We start from the raw sequence: 22,967 nt of genomic DNA, 5'->3' as shown, positions 1-22,967 counted from the left end.
TACACAATGATATTTTGAAAGACCATTCACATAACTTTATTACAGTACATTATTATATCTGTTCCATTTTATAATTAGTGATACTGTTAATCTCTTACTGTGCCTAATTTATAAATTGAACTTTATCATAGGTATGTAAGTATAGAAAAAATATATAGTGTATGTAGGGTTCAATACTATCCATGGTTTCAGACATCCAGTGGGGGTCTTGGAATGTATCCCCAGTAGATAAGGGGGGACTACTGTAATTTTAATGGCTTCTACACAAAACACCTTAGCTACAGGTTGAAAATACAGTGGAGGCTGGGACAAGAGTGGAGGCAGCACCCTGTTTTGTTTATAGCATTTTAGGTATTGAACTTTATTAAATGCTTTTTCTGCATCTATTGAAGTGATCTATATGGTTTTTCTCCTTTAATTTACTTAATTGGAAATTACATTAAAAGACATATCAATGTATTAACCATCCAAACTTATGTGGATAAACTGTATTTGTTCACAATGATTTTTTAATGCACTCAATTCAATTTCCTTCTATTTTCTTCAGGATGTTTGCTATGTTTATATGCGAGGCAGGACCATAACAATCTTTTCTTACCCAGTACTTACCTGATTTTGTTTCAGGATAATACCAGCCTCATAAATTAGTATTTCTCCTCTTTTACTATGTCTAGAATGATTTTTACAAGGTATAAATGATATATTCATTGGAGATTTGACAAAAGTAGCCTATAAAACAGACTGAAGTATTGGGTTGGAGTAAGATATCAGACTTACCTCAGAAAGATAATGCATTTATTTAATGGTTATTAGCCTACTGTTTCTCTTCAGTCTCTTTTGATAATTTATATTTTTCTAAACTATTTTAAATTTTACCTTAATTTTCAAATTTATTCCCATGAAATTTTAAAAATATTTCATCTGTTTTATCTGTATTATGTCTTGTTTTTCATTATAACACCATCATCTCTGGTGCTTATTTTTTGTTATAGGACCTCTAATCTCTCAAACTAGAAATCTAGACATCATGATTCCTCTTTTTTATTACTCCCTGCAGATATTAGCAAATCCATTGATTTTTTCTTCCAAAATGCATATTGAATTCTCTTTCTCTCTATCTCTGTACCCACCACCTTAGTCATTTCTATCTCTCCTGTTCTACTGCAATAGTCTTTTCACTGGTCTCCCTGCTGCAATCTCACACAACCTCACAACTACTCTCACCTCCCCTCTCTCCTCGTCCTAGTACTCACAGCACTTCAGCCACATTTATTTCATCAGTTCTTAGAATATACAAAATTTTATGAATAATTTCAAAATCAACTGTGGCTCATAGCCAAAGCTTCAGATTTGCACTTATTTTATTAAACCCAGGAAAGAAAACATTTTGGATGAAAATCAAACCATCAAATAAATATACTGAATAATTTCCTAGTTTTCATTTCTAGTAAGAAGACACCAATTTTTTTTTCTGGCAGTAATTTTGGGAGTGGTGTCAGTGGAAATACAAATGACCAAAATTAATTCTTTCAAGCGTTTTGGGAATACAAAGAAGTTTGTCCATTCTTTTTATCCATTTACTCAGCAAACATTCATGTATATATTACTCCATGTCAGGAATACTACCAACATTAAGAATATAAAGATGAGCAAAAGATAGTCTCTATTCTTAAAGAGCTCATTATTTAGCAAGATATACACTAAAAATACACTAAAAGCACAGAAAATTAATTGAGTAAAATTCAAATACACAGAGATGCAAGAAAGGAACTACCAGGGAAAGGAGATAGCTGCAACAAAGACTTTTAAAAGAGCATGAAATTCCATTTGACTGATTTATGAGAGTCATGAAGTAGAGTCAAAAGAAAGAAAATCCAAAGGGCATACTGGTGTCTTTATTACCAGGCAAAGTGGCTTGGGCTACATCCTCAGGTAATATGAAATAATGAAAGATGATATTGGGCTATATTCATCCATAGAATTAGGACCGATCTGAATATGGAGAAAGAAAACGAAGGCAGACTCATAGGAAACACTAAATTGATATAGCTAAGAAACAGCAGGGTCAGATTTAGCAGAGGATTGTGAAAAGAGAAAAGAAAATTATTGAATTCTTCCTTTGTTCTAAAGACTAAGCAAAGCACTGCATACTATCCATGCATCACTGACTCCTCACAAGAAGGAGTTAATCCAAGGGGGTAATTAGTAGTATCCTCTGTTTAGAGAGTAGGAATCTGAGGCCCAAAGGGGTTAAATGACTCACCCAAGGTCACTCAGCTCAAAAAAAAATGGAGCCCTGGTGGAAGCAGAACAAAGAGTCTTGGGAACTGATGGGATGTCAGGGTGAAAAAGAGAGATGAGTAAAAGATGAGGCCTCGGTTGTCGGCCTGACTCATACTGGTGGAAAAGTTACCATGAGTGCGCAAGTCAGGAGGAAGAGCTGGTTTGGGTAGCTAATGAGGGATTCTCTGTTGGACCTGAGTTTATGCTACTGGTGAGAGATCTTGATGGACAAGTCAGGTAGTCTGTTAAATATAGGAATCTGGATCTTAGGGGAATGATCAGCACTGCAGATAGAAATTTAGAAGTTCTGAGTTTCTGTTAAGCTGAAGCTAAAGAGTGAGAACAATGAAATACAGGATGCACAGAGCACAAAAAGAACACTGTTAAGTACAATGTGCTTTTGGCTTGGCAAAAAAAAAAGACATTTTCTTTATACTTTCTCTTCCTAAAATAAGGCAACATTTGAACCTCTGGCAATTATCATTTCATAGTAAAGAGAGCCAGTTGCTGTTTCCTGAGGAAACAGTCTATTTCCTATGGGCTGCAGTCCTCAGCACGCCCTGATTTCCCTGTTAGAGGCACAGGGAAGCATGTACGTGTCTCCACTCCATTCCCCTGGCCTCAAAGTCCTCCTTTTGGCCAAGCCTATTTCAGTGGGGCAAGGCCTGTAGACTGATGGAAATCTGTCTGTCCCCAGATCTTTCCCAACTTCAGTGGCTCTGTTTTTCTTTTTTCTTCCAGAACAATTTGTGGATGTTTTTGAAGCACAAGACAGTATTACTTTTAACTTACTCTTTATTTACTTAGATTTCTCCAAGTGTCCATGGGTGTGGGAGTTAAAAGCTCTGTGATCTTTTGCTGAAAATCTGGGTGACATGCTGTGCATGGGGATGGGGGATGGGGGGAATGGTTGCTTCCATGCAGAGTTGCCCCACCACACCCCTGTCCTTAATCCGAGAGGCCAGCACCATCTCAAAGAAGGGAAGGACTGAGAGCAGCACTTGACTGGATTTACTGTTTTGCACCACTTGGAGATCATCATGTCCTGGAGTTTTGTAGTCTCCCTCTTTCCAGAAATTTCTATAAAAATCCTATATATCTGGTACTACAGGACTAGTGCTTTGCTTGATATGAAAGAAAAGAACAACAACAACAAAAATCCCAGTTATCCATCAGTTTCCTTTTCATATTCTTCTTCTTGCCATCTGATAAAATAAAATCTTGACGTAATTAACTGGCAAACCAGCTATTTTGTTGGCAATAGTGGCAAAACAGAATTACTTAGAACCAGTAACTTCTAAAAGTTTCTATGATTCTCAAAGACAAGTCAACAAAGGTAGTCCCTAGGGCATGTAATTCTAGAAATATGCTGTTCAAAACCAGTACTGCTCTTCAGAAACAAAGTACTAGCTGTATAGCCTTGGGCAAAGTTGTAACCCTTCCTAAACTTTCCTTTCCTTATCTGTACATTGAAAAGAATAATGTATCTTCCAGCTGCTGAGGAGAAAGTATTTAGCAGTAAGTGCTCAGCCAATGATAGCTGTGGTCCCAGGAGTAGGCACTACACAAGGGTGAGCAAGTTTGCCCTCAGGAGTTTGCAGGATAGTAGAATAGATGAGTATTTATGTAGGGGAAATCATAAAACAGTAGGCTAACAGCCACACAGGAAGAGCACACAAGTGCTCTGGGGGGATATTGTAATGCCCAGGGTTTGACCGACTGGTGAATAAGGAAAAGTCCCTGCCTCTCTGAGCTCAAGCTAAAAAGGCCAAGTAAGGCATATATACCTAGTAACCACACTTGAAGACACGAGGTATATAAAGTACCTTAGGGAAGACCCATATGTCATAGAGATTTCTGGTAAAGGAAGACTATCTCACCTTATATGTATGGTTTGTGAGCCAACCATACTTCTAAGGAACACTGTCTAAGAAACCTCAAAACTCATGGAAATCATATTGACATGAATCCTCCTCAGTGCACAGGATACAAAGTTCTCAGCCTCTAATAAGAGATAAGTAGCTCCTATTATTCATTGATTGTCCAATTTGTTGTGCCTACGAATAAAATTCCCATTGAAAAGATACTTGAAGCTGGCACTTAATGATTAGATTCTGGTTTTCAGTATTCTCTCTTTTTTTTTTTTTTTTTTTTTTAGGAGAGCGAGGTACAGGCTTTTATTTAGAGATAAAAGTGAAAGGACAGAGCTCCCAGCTCACGCCAGGAGGGGACAAGAGAGTCCCCATTATTCTCTTTTGAGAAACCCTCAAGTGGTAGGAACAATTCAGTCATGGCAAATTAATTTCCATATCATAATGACAAATTCATCTTTTATCAGCTTAACATTACAAAGTAAATCCTGGCATGGGAATTCCAACCAGAAGGGAGTGCTCTTGAAATATTCAAAATCTCTTGAACAGTGGGATTTTTTTTTCTATTTTCTCACCATTGCAGCTGTGCACATCAGTAGAAATAAGTATCACTCAGTGTGGGTAAAGTTGTAATATTTCCAGAATATCTAGCCTGGCTTTAGTGCAGTCTGCATATCAACAGGCATTCCTCAGGGGTGCAAAATAGTTCATCTCCATATCAATGGGTGATTACCTGGGCAACCAAGGGCTTCTCTGAACCTGAGAGGTGAGGGGGAGGGCTTGCTTGCTTCTGCTGGAGTAGGAGAGAGAGAGAGCCCCAGACTGCAGTTTGTAAGCAATAAACGGGTTTTAAACTTTATTTCTCCCTCTGACTGATTTCGGTTTTAGAGGTATTTTGCCCCAGGATATCCTTTCCCCGGAGTTACACTCAGGGTGTCAGGATTTCACAGCATTCGTGAAGGCAAAAACATTGAATGCTCTGAATCTGTTATTTAGTAAAATAATGATGCTTTCCACAACATAGGAATGACCTCAAAATTCATGTTTCCCTTAAAGAGAAATAAAAATTCCTAAATGAAGACCTTATGTACATTTGAAACTTAATCTGTCAAGTTTATTCATTATGGCTGACATAGGCAATATGTATGTTATTACATTGTGCACTTTTTAGTGGAGAGCTGCAGTACAACTAAACAGCAAAACTGTACAATGAATATGTTTTTGGTGTTTTTGATTTGAGTCAGTTCAATTCAGGAAGCCATCTGTCTGTTGCCTGGCCATAATTCTGGTTTTTCACAGCCAACTGGGCAGACAGAAGGATACTTTGAACTCAAGCCAAATATTTTTGGTGATTTATTGACAGTTTTAACAAGTTCAGTCATGTGAAAAGGTGAAACATTTGGTTAAAGAGAAGCTCCTGCATACCTGTTCTGAGCTGAACTGTATCCCCCCACCCAAATGCATACATTGAAGCCCTGACCCCCAGTACCTCAGAATGTAAATGTACTTACAGAAAAGGACTTTAAAGAGACAATTTAGTTAAAATGTGGTCCCTAGGGTGGGCCCTAATCCAATATGACTGATGTCCTTATATGAAGGGAGAATTTGGACGCAGACCCACAGAGAGGAAAGCCCATGTGAGAAGTCCAGGGAGAGAGGCCTCAGAAGAAACCAAACCTCTGACACCTTGATCTTGGACTTTTTTATGTCTTATGAATTTAAAAATTCTCAGAAAAAAAAATCTCAGAAATACCCATCAAATATATATAATATGTTCCATAGACTTCAATATGCATGTGCATGTATTCGCTGGCCTTCAGAACCAAGTAGGGCTTTTGAAACATACTTTTTTAAACTTATAGCTAATAACCGCTTTCCTAAATATTCACAGTTTTTATTACACATATTTCAAAACTGTTAACTCTGGAAATACCCAAAGATATCAGTTTCTAAACATGCATTAAAAAAGGCAGTTTGTGGGAGGGGGGGAAGGGGTGCTCCAACACATACTTTAACCATCTCAAAAGACATATATGACTGGCTCATAAGTATGAGAGGACACTGGTCTCCCATTAAGGAGTGGCAGCAGGCTGTGTCATTGTGAAAACAGACACCTGCCTGCAAGCTCACATTGTGGCAGAATTCATGATCGGCCATTGGAAGCACGTAGTGGACCTTGTGTTAGCATTAACATATGTGAAATGTAAATGAAGTTTAGGTAGGACTTGAGGCCCTTTGCCTCTGGGAGCTTGAAGTAGTGTATATTTAGATTCATTCCAATTCTGTGACCTGGCAAAGTCTGAACCTTCTCTCTAGATTTCATTATCTTTTCAGAGACTTATTTTCTCATGGCGACTCCTACTTCCAAGTCTTGGCCCGTTCTGTTGATGCAGATGTCAAATAGACCTCTGCCCTGCTCTCTGCATTGAAACCATTTCTAGCAAGCATTTCACAAATCCAAATGGATATATGCAGACCACAGAAAGATGAGCAGTGCTGTGGACCGTTTAGCCTTCAGTCTTCTCACTTCTCTCTCAGGCCTTCTCTGTCTTCATTTCCTTCTCCTTTCTTTGAGGAATAAAGTGAATCCTTCTTTGCTTCATGTATAGCAACTTAGCAACTATTTTTATTGCTTAAGGATGTCCTCAAGGCCTCACTGGCCACAGCAATGACTTATAAAAGTATGTCTTCCATACAAATACTCTGCCCCCCCCTAGGAAAGAATCTGTAGGAAGTTAAAATTTCCTCTCTTTATAAAATATGATCTACACATGACTCAAGTATTTTCAGGCTACTGGTTATCTGCCACATACATCAAACTATGTGCCCATATGTGTTTTCAGTGCTGGAATGTAGTAAAGAAGACAAAGTCTCTGCCATCACAAAGCTCATATTCTGTTGAGGAGGTAGAGGCATGATAGATACCAATCACGTATGTGCGCAAATGCATGTACCGCATAGAATAGCTTTTCACAGTAACCACTCCTATGCAGGCAACAAACCCAGGGAGTGGGGTAGGGGAGTGTGTGTGCTGTCTGTCTGTGGCTGCTACAACGTGGCAAGTGGGAAAACCATTTTCAGAGGAGGTGAGATTTCCACTGAGACAAGAATACTGAGGTGAAGGCAGTCAAGTAAAGAAGGTCTTGGAGGGGTACAGTGAGGGCAGAGGAGACCCCTAGTACAAAGATCTGAAGAAGGGAGTGGGAATGCCATGTCACAAGACAGGGGCAGGACCCTGTGGCTGCACAGCAGTGAGTCAGGGAGGGAGGGAGAAGGGCTGACGAGAGGGGGGCAGAGGGCCAGAACACCAAGAGCCTTCTGGGCCCCTAGCAAAGAGTTCGAGGTGCACTGAAATTATAATGGAAAGCCGCTGGAAGACTTTGAGAGAAGTGACACAATATGATTGTTATTTTTAAAAATATCACTTCAGTTGCTGTGTGGGGAAAAAACAAAAAATGTATACTGGACATTTGCTAAGAGAGTCCATTGCAGGGGCTCTTACCAACACACACACACACACACACACACACACACACACACACACACACACTGGCAAAGTCTGAGATGGATAAATTAATTAGTTTGAGTAGTAATTATTTCACTATATTTATATCAAAACATCATGTTGCATCCTTTATATATATACAATTTATTTTTAAAGTTTTAATGAAAAATAAAATTTGACTCAATAAAGAAAAAAGAATATAGGGGCAATAGCAGAATTCAAGAGACCACTCGGGGGCCTGCTGTAGGATCATCTGGTCAGGGATGGTGGCAGCAGAATTAGCAAGAAGTGGTCAATTTGGGTCACGCTTTTGAGGCGGAGCCTATGGAGCTTGATAGACTGTCCTGTGGTAGGAATGAAGGAGGGACCAGACTCAAGAGTGACTCCAGGGTTTTCCTTATGTAACACAGAGTAGCATGATTGTGGTACATCTCACCCTTGGTATAGCAAAGCAGTAGTTCATTTTCTTACTTAGCCTTCAAATATGCAGAAGACACTGCTTGACGCTACCAGAAAATGCATGCTGGACGTGGCTAGGGGCACATATCTGGTTATTAACGTGCAATATAGAGCATATCCTAACATGAGGCTGGTTCCTGGTCTGGGCAAAGGGACTTGCTCCTTGGGTTTTTTATGGAAATACACATTAGTTGAGAATGACTGAATCCATGCTATGAGACAAGAAATGTATACTTAACTAAATATATATATTTACTAAATGGCTACTTAATACACAGACTACCCTGAATGGTACACAGTGGAGCGCGTGTCACAGAGGAAAGCTCAGTCTCTGTTGGGACGCAGATGCTGCCTGTATCCTCTCTCTTTGTGCATCATCCCCATCCTTCTGATTCCTCTTGTGTTTCATGATGTTTCCACCTTATGAAGATCAGGGTCCTTGTTTTCCACCTGTAATGATGTACTTGCTCAACTTGCTCATTAAAAACAGTCCATTGCATTTCTAATGGTGCTTATTTTCTCCCAACTCCTGGCAAAATCACCAATTTCTTATTATTCAGTACTCACATTATTGATGAGTGAAACTATAATCCAAGCCTTTTACTAGGAAAGCAATCCCCATTTTGGTGCCCCACCTGAAAATGGAATTACCACGTAAACTGAAACACTGACGCTTCCTGGCAGCACATCATTACCTGGCCTCAAGCCTCCACTAGGTAACCCTTTCCTGCGCCTTTAGTGTACCTAGTCACATGAAATATATTGAAAGACATTCTCTTTGTATTTAGCTAAAAATTACTCACACACATACACACACAGAGTTCCAATTCCAATTCGGGGGACTCCTAAATGAAAAAGAGAAATGTACACTGAATATGTATAAACTGGATTTCAGCTGAAAGAGCTGTGGTTATAAAGTGACATAATACTTGCAATAAATGTCTAAAAAATCAGCTGTGAACTCACCTGTGCTGTATGCAAAAACTGCAACTCTGACATGCAAATGTGATCTAACTCATCAGAAATGTCCCCAAAAATATACATATCACTGAGTGCAAACACAGGCTCAGAAGTTTTTTTGCTTCAGCATCCATAAAAAATCTCATTATTGCTGCTTGGGCAATTTACCTCAGATTGTGGTTTACGATTCCTGAAGCAGTTAGCAGGTATTCTGCTTTTTTATTACAAGTTTGTATTATTTATTACAAGTTTGTAATTCTTTAAAACGTTCCATTTCACAAGTTTGTAATTCTGAAATGATGTGCACTGTGTTCTCCGAGAATACAAATCGGGCTGACAGTCATCATCCCATATTTAGACTATCCTGCTGGCTTTATACTCTAAATACTGTCTCTTGGATCACACTGGATCTTGAGGTATAACTGAGGCTCCCTGTGACCTGAGTCAGGGCAACCATCCCAAGTTTATTCTTGACTAAAGAGGAGTTTTAAAATTGTATTTTCATATGTATGACAGGGAAACTTCTCTTCAAATACTTTCCACACCTGTTTGCTAGTACCTATAATTAAGTTATGCCATAAATATAACATCATAACATAATACCATGACATTGTCTTGTCATTCTAGAATTTTTGATACTGGCTAAAGTTTGAATCATTCCAGGCCTGACATTTCAGTAATCTGGGAATGAGATCTAATAAAGAAACAGAACCTAGGACTGAGTCGAGGGACAATATCTAGGACAGCAGATGTGTGTGCGCACATGCACATGTGTGTTTATATGTGCTCAGAATTAGGCTGCTATTTCTGTCTCCAAGTCTCAGTCATCCTTTATTTTGCTGCAATTTTTTATTCTTAAAAATGGTAGAATCAAATAAGCCCAATTTTCCTGTAGAAATGATTTGCACAAAGAAGCTGGAGATAGTTTAATCTAATTGCTAATCATACAGGCTACATGATTTCTCAGGAAAGAAGATAAAAACTAACATTGATAGGCACTGGACATGTCAAGAGCATCACAACTATTATCTTAATTTTCCCAACAACCTTAGAAGGTCATTGTTGTTGTTCCCAATTTAGTGAGAAGCAAAGTAGGCAAGGTCACAGGTCTGTTAGCCACACAGGCAGGACTCAAACCTAAATCCTTCTGATGCATCATCTCATGTAATTTTCACATTCTATACACAAGTGGGGATCTTCCTTTCTTCCTATACAAGTGTATAGTTAGAGCTCATTTTTGAAGGCAGATAGACCTAGGTTCACATCTTTATTCTTAAAAAAGGAAGAGTCAAATGAGCCCAATTTTTCTGAATGGTGTCTTCTCCATCTGTAATTTCCACCACTGGGTCAAATTCAGAATTAATTGCTGGCTTCTCTTAGTGCTTCTGAAATTGAAGGGCTGGGCATTTTGACATTGTGTCAACTGCTATTTTCATTTATGCTAAAGAAAAATATTTCTTTAAAGAAATTATCATGCTTACAGTGTTTCTGTACACAACAGATTTTTATGTAGTTTATATATATTTTCTCTGTCAAACTGTGCTTCCTTTATGTCAAATGAGCAGGGCAAGATTAAAGTGCTGGCTCTTGAAGGGACGAACTCTTGGGCTGATAGATCATGAAAATATACACTGCCCCTAAAATTATATGCTCTTCATCTAATGATTTTTAAGTAAATGCTTACTTTTAAGTAAATGCTTACTTCCAAAGAATAGGATCATCAATATGACATAATGCAATAATGACTTATACATAGTAGTAACCATATGCACACATAAATACACACATAATTTATAACTCACAATAACCCTAGGAGGAAAGTATTATTATTACCATTTTACAGACACATTAACTTGACCAAGTCACACAGCTAGACAGTGGTGGGGACAGCATTACAAATCAGAGACAAAATGAAGACTTATTCAATTGTTGGTGTTCTACATGGAAAAAATATAGATCTCTACCTTAACAAGGCCCAGCTAGATTAAGATATATATGTAAAATATAGAATTTTACACATTAGAAGAAAATATAGAAATAAATTCATAATACTGGTGGTAAGGAAGATTTTCTTTTATAAAAATCAAAAAGAAAAATGATAAAAACACATTTGATAAATTTTACATCAAAATTAAAAGTGTATAGTCAATAAAAACACATAATCAACATTGAAGTAAGAGACACAAAAGACAGAGGTAACCAAATTCATACACAGAATATTTTTGAAACCTTCAAAAATCTACTAGAAAATGAAGAATAAGCCCACAGAAAATGGACAAAGAATATGAACAGATAATAATCGTAAGAGGAAAACCAAATAGACTAACAAAATACTCAGCTATTTGAAAAATGAAAATTCGAACAAGAATCACCATGAAATTATCAAGAATGGTGATGTTAGCAAGGATGCAGGGAAATGGGAACACTATACATTGCTGGAGAAATAAACTGGAACAAGCATTTTGGATATTGCAATATGGCAATAAAACATTAAAATGGAATTCTAAATATAGGCATATATCCTGGAATGGTTCTTGCATTTATGCTCAAGGAAACTGTAGAAAGCTATTCATGTGTATTGGAAAGCATAATAGAATTTATGACAGCATAACACAAAGGAAAAAGAAAGCCACCTAAATATTCATTAGAAATGAATAAATACCATGACTAATATTCATAAAATAGAATTCTATATAAGAGAAATAATCTATTTTTATACATTTTATAAGTGACCTTTATTTTATACATATATACATATGTATATATTTATCTTTATACATATTTTTATACATATATATATATATATATCATACCTGTTATCAACATGGAAAATTTCAAAACCTACTCCTCTGTGAAAAAAATAATTCATAGGTCAATACTGACATTATATATTTCAGATATACTTTCTTTAAAAAGATACAAATGCAAAATTTTATTAATTTTTTTATAGCTATAAAAACAAAAATTGTATTAATTAGAAAGTAAACTTTAAAATATTTGAATTAATTAAGGTAATTGGGGCAAAATAGAAAAGACTAAATATTGGATTAATTAGCATAATTTGGGAAACACAGGTATAACAAAGGATTAATTAAATTCAAGCAACATATCTATGAAAACAAAATATTAATTAGGTAATTAATTTGAATGACTAGATTAACAAAAAAATTCTAAAATTTCAGTGGCTTAACCCAATAATTTTTATTTCTTGCTCATATGACAGTCCAGTGCACATTTTCTTGCCATCATATATTCCTTCATGAAGTGATTCAGTGATTCAGACCCCTGCAATTTTTAAAGTCTGACATCCAAAAAAAAATGAACATCTTTTAGGACCTTGCCCACAGAAGGGAAAAGAGATGTAGAGTGAGCACATCTGCTTCTTAAGAGCTTTGGTAAGAAGTGACTTCAATCATTCCACCGAGGAGAAACAGTCACAAGGCTGCTCCTAGAGAGACGAGGAGTTTGGACACGGAGCCACTGCCTGACAGGCACTTCCTCGGCGGCTCTAAGCTGGGAGAAGGAGAGCGAGAGTGTCAGCAAACAGCCGGCCATATGTAACTCTCCGCATCTAGCGTGCTCCTATAAACAGAAGTGCACCAGAAAGTGGGAGAGAAGGTGAACCCAAGAAGGCTTCATCTTAATCTGTATCATTTTGTAGGAAAAAAAATTGATGTATATCAAATGTAGATGGAGGAACAGCTCCAGGAGCTATCACTGTAGACGGCTTTGCTATAACGTTAACGAGGTGTGGTAGAGATGGAGGGATGTGGCTGAGTCTGTTAGAATTCCTCTTTGCACCCCATTGGTTCTGTGTGGCCCATCAAGTATTTTGTTTATCAAACATTTAATCTTTTCATATTCCTGTGAGTTGCTTCCCTTTTCCTTTGAAGTGTCAAGCCTACCCCCTGGTCCAGGATGAAGTAATCTCCTTCTCCCTCACTGTCTTTGGAACCCATGTCTATACGTAATTAAGCTTTGTTTTTTCTACTGTTAGTCTGTCTCATGTGTCAGTTTGATTCTTAGACCAGCTAGAAGAACCTTGAAGGGGTAGAGGAAATTTCCTCCTCCCCAGCAACATTAAAAAAACTAGCTGTATGGGGCTTCCCAGGTTTACCTTCTAACCTTTTCCTCCAATCCTCTTCCTGGACCTCATGAACTTATTCTTGTCTCTCCTCACAGCAGACCCCTCATTATCCCTGAATATGTAATGAATCTGCTCCTCTTTCCTTTGCTGCTGCTGTTTCCCCTTGCCTCCGGCTTTGCCCATCTCCTGAGGCTCTTCATGCAGTATTTTTTTTGAGGGGGGAGGGATGGGGAGTGGTGTCAAAACCACACCCGATTTTGGGCCTTGATGGCTTGCAGCTAAAAAAATCTTCGTGTCACAGTGGCAAATCTTGGGGCAGCCTGCCATTGGTCCCCACAATGTCAAATGCACACTAAGGGATATGGCACACAGAGATGGTAGAGACTGTGGCTGTGTTTTCTAGCTGGACCCAGCTGTGTGAATTTGGGCTTATCATCTCTGATATTTAATATCTGAACTCTAATTTCTCTACTTGTCAAGTGAGGATAAAATGCAGAATCGAGCTTTAACTGAAAGACACTGTAATAACTATCTAGCAAGTATTTACTATATACAACTGTTGTGCTTTGCATGGATTATCCCAGTTTTTAGAAAATACTGTTATACTTTAGATATTACTATCCATATTTTACCATAGAGGAAACTGAGATAAAATGATTTTCAAGTAAGTGGGTAGAGTATGATTAAAACAAAGATCTGTCTAATCCAAAGTCCATGTTTTTAAGCAGTATACATTTATGTCTGGCACATAATACATGTTCAATAAATGTTAGTTAGAAATAATAGTAGTAGTAGCAATAGTTAGTAGTGGTAATTACAGTTTATACATAGGAAAAGGAAATATAGTGGTGAAAATTGTAGTAACAGTAGTAGTAGTCTACAGAGAAATAAACAAAGGGTTTTTTTGTTATTGTTTTCATAGAAAAAATAGCATGATTATATTTGAATTCTACAACACAACTCTGGAGGACGTATATTTCAAAGATGCATTTAGGGAGAAAGTTTCTAGAGCTTCAAAGGCCATTTATTTAGGAGGTTATTTCATTTATTTAGGAGGTTATCTCCCTCTCTCTCTCTATTCCATTTCTATCTCTATCTCTCTATCTCTTCTTGCACATACACCAAGGAAAGGACCCCGTGAAAACATACCATCTGCAAGCAAGTCAGGAAGAGATCTCACCAAAAACAGAATCAACTGAACCCTGGTCTTGAACTCCCAACTAGGAGAAAACAGATGCTGTTATTTAAGCCACCCAGCTTTGGCAGCCCAAGCAGACAAAGATACATACGAAGGAGTTTGGACCTTGTCGTGTAGGTCAAAACCTTCCAAAGTTCAGTTCCTGGACCATCTGCATTGGGATCTCCCAGGGGCTCTTCCAAATACAGATAACCCACATTCGCTGAATCAGACCCTCTCAGAGTGGGGCCTAGGAATCTGCATTTTTACAAATACAAGGAAGGCAGTGAGGACAGAGAAGAGAAAAAAAACACAAAGGAAATAAGAAATGCCCAGGAAATGGTCTTCACTGGCCACTGTCAATGGCTTCCCCAGAAAGTGGGGCTAACCAGCATGAGACTACATTCAAACTGGAAACCAGACCTCTCTTGCCAGATCTGGGGCCAGGGCTTGGATGCAAGGCATGAATGATAAGGGCAAGCCAGGCCAGCAATAGCTCAATAAACCCTCCCCGCAATGGTGGGGGGTCTGCTGATGGTGACTGTTCCCAAGACAGGCATGAAGGGTGGGGCACAAAGGCTGGCCTGGGCCAGGGCCCAGCTGTGGCTGCCTCTCTGTGCTAAGGGTTGGGGTTCTGAGTCAGCCCCTCAGTAAGGGGCAACAGACTTGGGGAAGAGTGAGCAGTCTTGGCTGGTAAAAGGAAGAGAGCCAAGTCCAGATCTTTCTCCTTTAAATGGCCACATCTTCCCTTTGAGAAATGAATAGAGACATGAGGGGGTCTCCTTAAGTCCCAGCCGATCCTCTGTCGGATGGGAATTCCATGAGATGACCCCCCAGTTCTGGGTTGAACTGTGATTTGGCACGATTTGAGTTGAGCAGGAGTCAGTTCGAGTCTTTGCAGCACTGGTATTCCACAGGGATGTATGTATTCAAGCCCTGTCTCTGGTATTTCCAAACGAGGAGCCCTGAGTCAATTATGCAACTGTTCTGAATGTCAGTTTCTCTTACCTGTAAAATGGGGATTACATATGACCTACCTCATAAGGTTATTGTGAGGACTAAATGAGATTATGCATGGACAGTGTTTACACAGTACCTGGCACATAGTTGACACTGTCAACAGCTATTATTTTTATTGTTTTGTTGTTGATGATATCATTTTCATAGAATAAGGACTTTCATAGAATAAGGATTCATCAGACGTGTGTGTGTGTGTGTGTGTGTGTGTGTGTGTGTAATGGCCTTAACTCTGGTTCAAAAATCATGCCAGCCCTTTGCTGTGACAGGCAGCATCACATCACAGATTGGTGCAAAGCAGTAACCCAAAATGAGATTCTCTTCGAAAAATGCCCCTTTTGGTGTTCATGCTCTTTCCAGAGTCAGAGGGAATAACCAGCGATTTGACTGTTGGAGCTATTGCCAATATAAGGAAATAAGTACAAATGAAAGGGAGTGAATTGGATTAATTAAGGATATTATCACTTGCTCTGTTTAATTACCTCCTAGCAGCCGTTCCCAAACTGCTGTCAGATGCTAGCATGTATGCCCAGAAATAAAAAAAGGAAGGGTCAAATGATCTCAGGAAATGATCCATCTTTGAGATTCACAATTCATATTAACCTGTGAAAGACTCCTTTGAGTCCAGAAGCCAAGAATCCCATTTAAGTTTGTTACCTTGGGAGGCTGGCTCAGGACTCAGGAAAATATAGGCTTTAATCCGAAAGCTGACCCCAGTGTGGTTATCTTGAGCACCTTCCTTTAACCTCTCTGTGCCTCAGTTTCTTCCTCTGTGAAGTGGGGATAATAAGGGTCATGAGGGTCAAATGGATGACACACACAGCATGGGTCCTATGGATAATTAGGGCTTTAAAGATAATGATGATTTTCCAACCTGCATTGACCATATGTTGGGCAAAGTTTGGACAAAGCAGAGCAAATGGGGAGATGTGAAAAGGAGTGCCTTGCGGGTTAAAGAAGAAGCCCCTTAAGAGTCAGGCTTCTTACCTGTTTGTAGCAGAATATTTGGTGAATAAAGTTCAATACCGACGCCTGTCAGATGCTGGGGCATAGGGGAGTAGACTGAATGTGATCATTGCCACTCAGAACTTAGGGTCACGCAAGTTTCTGTTGAGTTCACAGCTCGTGAGTCGCTGCCAGAAGCCACTGGCCACATGTTCTAGGCAGATGAAAGCCCAGCTTCCTTCCAAGGCTCTGAATACCACAGGCGAAAGCCTTGAAGGCCAACACAGACCCCGAGCTAAGAAACAAAAGGGCCGCCAGCAACCTTGTCTCTGAGCTCATCACTCCAGAGGAACTGATGGTAGCCAGCCCCGCAGAGGACAAACAGCTTGCAGGGCACGTGTGTCTGGTCAAAGCTGGAGGCTTCAGCGCTCATTAGCGCTGGGCTCCTGGGAGCCCGCCAGCCCTGGGGTCTCTCATGGAGTTCGCAAGGCCCAGCGCATTGCCAGAAAGCTGCCTCGGATCCCAGCACAGAACGTGGAAATGTGCTACCTCCTTGGCCCCTGACCACTTAATCAGTAAGAACTTAAGAGAGGGAGAGCGGGAGAGAAAGGCAGGACGGCCTGGCAGTCCCCTAACACAGATCTGTTTCTATAAATACCCACTACCCAATGTGGTGGACGGGCGAGGGATGTTTATCCGGACAGGGAAAGGAGCTCTGGGAAGCAAGGACGAAAAAGGAGGGAAAAGAGAAGGAAAGCAGCAGGGAGGAAGTTCAGAGGAAAAGGAGGGCAGGGGTGGGCGGGCTCCGCAGCGGGAGTGGGGGACCCACGCCACGGATCTTCCTTTGTGGCTGCAGCTTCGGCCTCCTCGCCCAAAAGACGGAGGACGGCATCCAGGAGTGGCCACCGGCCAGGGGCGTGGAGACACTCGCTCTTGGACCTCTCCTCTCCCGGCGTCAGAACCGCTCAAGTCCAGTGTTTATGCCCGGGCCCTCCCGCACCCCGTCCCCCGGGCCTCCCTCGGGCTTGGTCTCACCGTGTGGGCTGCGGCGGCAGCGTTGCTGGCCCGGAGAGGCGGCAGGGCGATGGGGGAGGGCGGGCCGGTCCCCACTCCGGTCCGAGGGGCCCCGCGCCGAGCCCCGGGGGAAGACTGAAGCTGATGAATGGCGCTGTCCCCTCCTTGGCCTGGGAACCACGCGCGGGAGGAGACAAAAGAGGGTAAGGGGGGCGTCACCCAGGCCCCGTCGCCCCGCCCCGCCCCTCTGGGCAGCAAACCCCGCTCTCCCTACGACAGATCCCCGACTCTAGAAACCGCCGTCCGGGGGGCCGACGCGGCGCCTGGGACGGGGATCCCCAGCGCGCACCCACGGGCGGGGCTCGGGCAGCTGCAAAGTTCAGTAGGGCCCAAGCGAGAGTTCGCGACCCCGCGGGGGAGCCGCGCTGGGCCGGAGCTCGGAGCCCCACGTTGCAGGCCGGGAAAAGGACTGGACTGCAGAGCGCGACGGCCCAGCCAAGCCCGGGCGGGAGGAGGCCCGGGGCCGTCCCCGCCCGGCAGGCTCGGAGGGCTCCACTCGGAGAAGCCTCCCGGCCCGCGTGCAACGATGAGCAGAACCGAGGCGAGGGCGCGCCGTCCGCGCCTCGAGGGTGGCCCGGGGGCGAAAGCGCGGCGCGGGGGCCCCGGCCCTCCTTACCCGTCGGGTAGGCGGCGGGAGCGGCGGCCGAAGGTTTCCTGGTTAACATGGCCGCTGGAGGAGAAAATGCATTTCAGGGCTGCAGTCTCCGCCGCCGCCGCCTCGTCGTCCCTTTCGCGGGTCTCCCGCGCCTCCTCGCCGCCTCGCGTCCGCTACAGCCAGACACACACAGTCCGCTGTATCCCCTCGGCCCGGGCTCGCCGCCGCGAGCCCCGCGCTCTGCTCCTCGCCGCCGCCGCCGTCCTCCTCTTCCTCGGGCGGCTGCAGCAACCCCCGGCCCGAGCACATGCATCGCCCTTCCCTGCGCGCCGCTGGCCTCCCTGATTCCCTCACATAGGGCGCGGAGGAGCGGGCTGCGCCGCCAGGACCCACTCGCTCGGAGCCTCCTCCCGTGATCGCGGGCGCCCGGGCGCCCGCGCACACTCGCTTTCTCTTCCGCGCGCGCGCGCGCGCGCGCGGGGCGAGTCCCGGGAGGACAACCCCGCCTCCACTCCGGGCCACCGCGGGTGCAGGCCCCGCCCCCAGATCCCACCTCCCCCGCCCAGCCACACACTCGAGTGTACACCCCGCCCGCACCAGGTCTCCCACAGAAGTCCCTCCCCGCGGCCCAATCATCTGCATGGCCACCCCTCCACTCCCCGGAAAACTGCAGCCTCTGCTCGCCCTCTGCCTCCCCCACTCACGCCCCATCCGGCATCTGCACCGCCCACCTCGGCTCCCCTACTAACGACCTTTTCCTCCCCAGCCTCCAGCCCCTGCAGAACCCCTCTTTTTCCCTACCGTGTAAACCTACCGCTCCTCTCCTAGCGAAATCACTGCAAGACCCCTCGTCTTCCATGGGCGCCCCCAAACACAAATTATTGCAGCTTTTCGAACCTAATGGCTGCTCACAAACAATACCACCCTCCTCCCTGGTCCCAGTGGCTCATCCACCCCCAATTTATCATCTCAATAACTTAGTTGTGCAAGAATCACCTCGGTAAGTCAAGTCCAGTAGAGGGCCGCAATGTAGCCCGGTGACCCCGAGTGTAGGCGAAGGTGAGTGTAGGCGAAGGAGGGAACTGCCTTCCCACTTCCACCTCCACCTCCACCACGCACACCCACCCCGATTTACTGACACCAAGTGACCGCTCTCCAGTCGCTAGGACAAGGGGAGGCAGAGGTGCGTGTGGACTGCTGCTGGGGAAGCTGCTGGCTGCGGGTTTGTCATGTATGGCCTTTATTATGTTGAGGTACTTGCCCTGTATAGCCATTTTGTTGAGAGTTTTTATCATGAATGGATGTTGAATTTTGTCGAATGCTTTTTCAGCGTCTATGGAGATGTTCATGTGGTTTTTGTCCTTTTTGTTGATGTGGTGGATGATGTTGATGGATTTTCAAATGTTGTACCATCCTTTCATCCCTAAGTTGAGTCCCACTTGGTCATGGTGTATGATCCTCTTCATGTATTTTTGAATTCAGTTTGCTAATATTTTGTTGAGTATTTTTGCATCTATGTTCATGAGGGATATTGGTCTGTAATTTTCTTTTTTGGTGGGGTCTTTGCCTGGTGTTGGTATTAGTGTGATGCTGGCTTCACAGAATGAGTTTGGAGGTATTCCCTCCTTTTCTGTTTTTTGGAAAACTTTAAGGAGAATGGGTATTATGTCTTCTCTATATGTCTGATAAAATTCCACGGTAAATCCATATGGCCCAGGGGTTTTGCTCTTGGGTAGTTTTTTGATAACTGGTGATGAGTTTTTAATCAATATGAGGAAATCTGACTTATCTGTCACACTGAACTAAAATTATTCCAGCTCAGAAGTAAAATGCATTTTACTTTCCCTGCGTAAACTTATCACAGTAGTCATATAAGAAATTTGATAACTTACCATCAAGCTCTCCCCTTTTTTTGGAATTCTAGTTTAAGTGTATAATCTTTCTTCTTCACATTTTTGATAACTTGTAAATTAAAATAAGAAATAAAAACATACATCTACATAGAGAATCTAGGAATTTTAAATTTCTTTATTAACTTCTTAAGTTATAAACCCACTTAATATCTTATTCTAGCTATGCCAAACTATGATAGTAAGTGTCTTATGAAAAAAAGTGTGGGGGTGTTCTTTGACCATATACATTAGAAGATGCGGTACATGTCCAGTTTGAGATAATGTTTTACTTTAGACCTTCTCAACATTTAATATGATACTATGAATCATGATTTTCAAGGGGGAAGGATGTTGGAAATGGAGTTTTTTTTTCAGACCACTTGTTAACCTCTCATAGAATTATGTTTCATGAAAACAGTTTAGAAAACTTGACTTTGGTATTTCATATAGAGAACAGATATTGGAAACTAATGGCTTTTCCAAAGGTCTAGAAATTTGAAATTCTGGTATTTACTTAGAGAATGTAACTTAATCATTCAGGAAATATCTTATCACTTTGTAGACTGAGATTTCTGATATTGCCAAAAGGCAAGTCAACATTTTGATGCACAACAACAATGCAGGGAAAAGGAAGTAGAGTCCATCAGAATGCAACTGTCAGACTACCAGGTGTGTACAGGGTTGGCTCTTCTACTCAGATTTGTTCCTTTTTCCTAAATTTACATTAGATATTGGAGTGATTTCATACCTTCAGTCAGAGGATATATCAAATAGAAGCTCCTGTTATTACTGATTGTATAACCTGATTTGAAAAACTTTTTAATTTGAAATACCATTAAGTACTCTTTAATTTGAAATGCCATGAAATTTCATAACACAGAAAAAGCATTTAAATGCCCACAAAATGCATTGTGTTGGCTGCTCATCAAAGTTGAAGTCGGGGAGGGGAAATACCAAATCTCTCATAACAATATTTTCTCTTGTATTTATATGTAGCTTTTCACACATTCTCACATTATACATTTATTTAGGATTAAAAAAATGTCCACACCAGTCTAATACCAGAATTCTTTTTTACATATGGGAGTTAAAAAAAAAAACAGTGATATTGCAACTGTTAATTAATTAGATGCCAGATTTGGATTTAGAATGTTTGATTCTGATTCTTTTATAAATTTTTGATCATTCATATTAAAGCAAGGCTAGATTTTTGTAGTCTTTCAAGTACCACACTTTTAAATTTTATTTAGTAAGTTGTGATTTTCTAAATCCATGATAAGTTGCACTGGAAAAACTTGAAACTTACCACAAATATTTGTTTATATTAGGCACAGTGATGAAAAGTTGCTGATTGCCAAGTTGCACCAACACATTGTCTCTCTTCAAGTGAGCGAAGCTACTGCGCTTGGTAAGTTGGAGTCAATCACATCCAAACTGCAGAAGGTGGAGGCCTATAATTTGCGCTTAGAGCAGAAACGATGAGAAAGAACAGGCTCTCTGTTATGCCCGTTCCGAGGGGAGAAACAGCAAAACATCTGTCCCAAACAATTCAGTCTCTACGACGACAGTTCAGTGGAGCCTTACCCTTGGCACAACAGGAGAAGTTCTCTAAAACAATGATTCAGTTACAAAATGACAAACTTAAGATAATGCAAGAAATGAAAAATTCTCAGCAAGAACATAGAAATATGGAGAACAAAGCCATGGAAATGGAATTAAAATTAAAGGGGCTGGAAGAGTTAATAAGCACATTAAAGGATGCCAGGGGAGCCCAGAAGGTACAACATTGTTTTAGTTCAATATTTCCAAAAGTTATGTAATAATTTTAAGTTCTTAACGTGCCTATATGAAAAATACTTAACATACAATAAAAATTCCAATTATAATTTATTAATTTAGATTCCTGAAATTAGGAGTATTGATGATTTGTATGTCTATTTATAAAAATAAAATGAGATTCTTCTAAGTGATAGTTTTAGTAGAAGTGCTTAGATTTTGTAATATCAAAAAATTTTAAATACCGTGTATATTTATTAAATACTAATTATAATTATTCATAAACATAATATTTATCAGTTGAATTCCACCCTTCATAATAAGATTACCCTTCATAATCTGTTCAAAATTACTTATAAGTAATAGGCCCACAGTTATTTTTCAGTATAATTTAATTTTGCCCTCATTTGGTCAGAGTTAAGCGGAAAAGTTACATATTTACATAAGTACCCAATAAATAGATGAAAGTAAATAAATAAATGAAAGTGAATTTTAGTCATCTCCATTCCAACATAAGGATGTTTTAGGCTAAGCCACCACATATCTTAGAAAAGTCTATGAAATTTCTAAATAAACTGCCATGTGGCTCAATTAAGGAGTTTTATTTCTTTATTATAGGATATCCATTAATTTCAATTTAAATCATTTTAATCAATACAGATATATATTATATATGTAGTATTTACATTTGTATATGTAATTTATACATTTTTAGGTAATCAATTGGCATATGAAAATAGAAGAACTTCATCTTCAAGAGCTTAAACTAAATCGAGAATTAATCAAGGATAAAGAAGAAATAAAATATTTGAATAATATAATTTCTGAATATGACCATACAATCAGCAGTCTAGAGGAAGAAATAAAAATTCCAATTATAATTTATTAATTTAGACTCCTGAAATTAGGAGTATTGATGGTTTGTATGCCTATTTATAAAAATAAAATGAGATTCTTCTAAGCGATAGTTTTAGTAGAAGTGCTTAGATTTTGTAATATCAAAAAATTTTGTACAGCAGAACAAGGTTTCATTTAATATTTATTTTGGTGTTTTGTTGCTAAGATTTTAAAGATAAGAACATCATAGTTAAAGATAACTATGTTATTCCTCTTAGTGAATATATTTCCCATTATTATTGTGTTTGAAATATTGTTTCCTATTTTCCAAAGCTTTCTAAAATTGCATAGCTATGTTGTAATAGTAGTATTAAACTTAAAAGGAATAATGCCCAATTTATTTGGTAAGTTAATTTTTATTTCATTATTGGTTATTTGCCTTCTTCCTGTTACAAGTTACTACTGGCTCTCGCTGATGGAGCAGGAGAT

General features: G+C 40.6%; 2 protein-coding genes and 1 long non-coding RNA gene across 6 annotated transcripts in view; 1 reads left to right on the top strand and 2 right to left on the bottom strand.

The window, feature by feature from the left end:
* Window positions 1-8,347: 8,347 nt before the first annotated feature.
* LOC130679013 (uncharacterized) lies at window positions 8,348-10,233 on the bottom strand. The gene is made up of 2 exons (XR_008992012.1): window positions 9,346-10,233; window positions 8,348-9,289 (listed from the first exon to the last, which is right to left on the bottom strand). It is a non-coding gene; the product is annotated as an uncharacterized LOC130679013 (long non-coding RNA).
* Window positions 10,234-11,803: 1,570 nt separating this feature from the next.
* On the bottom strand, window positions 11,804-18,438 carry LOC130678993 (dual specificity tyrosine-phosphorylation-regulated kinase 2-like). 4 transcript variants are annotated; one of them, XM_057486591.1, is made up of 3 exons: window positions 17,995-18,438; window positions 17,340-17,488; window positions 11,804-12,660 (listed from the first exon to the last, which is right to left on the bottom strand). In XM_057486591.1, exons 1-3 carry the CDS (start codon window positions 18,041-18,043, stop codon window positions 12,487-12,489), a joined length of 372 nt encoding a protein of 123 aa, XP_057342574.1. In that variant the 5' UTR covers window positions 18,044-18,438; the 3' UTR covers window positions 11,804-12,486. The 4 variants fall into 4 exon arrangements, with proteins under 4 accessions (XP_057342574.1, XP_057342576.1, XP_057342575.1 ...); XM_057486593.1 differs by having other exon boundaries at window positions 11,811-12,591; window positions 17,995-18,433; XM_057486592.1 differs by lacking the exon at window positions 11,804-12,660 and adding an exon at window positions 14,409-15,350.
* A 2,735-nt stretch (window positions 18,439-21,173) lies between these two features.
* LOC130679259 (centrosomal protein of 290 kDa-like) overlaps window positions 21,174-22,967 on the top strand; it is a gene marked incomplete at its 5' end in the record, with an annotated part of 41,257 nt that continues 39,463 nt past the window's right edge. The window contains 5 exon segments of the mRNA XM_057487882.1: window positions 21,174-21,340; window positions 21,342-21,389; window positions 21,391-21,643; window positions 22,357-22,504; window positions 22,650-22,666. Of these exon segments, the coding sequence (XP_057343865.1) occupies window positions 21,174-21,340; window positions 21,342-21,389; window positions 21,391-21,643; window positions 22,357-22,504; window positions 22,650-22,666 (633 nt within the window).

Source organism: Manis pentadactyla, chromosome 10, assembly GCF_030020395.1.
Source record: "Manis pentadactyla isolate mManPen7 chromosome 10, mManPen7.hap1, whole genome shotgun sequence".
In the NCBI taxonomy this organism is placed as follows: Eukaryota; Metazoa; Chordata; class Mammalia; order Pholidota; family Manidae; genus Manis; species Manis pentadactyla.
The sequence above is the reverse complement of the archived record's forward strand: the minus strand, read 5'-3'. Positions and strand labels throughout refer to the sequence as shown.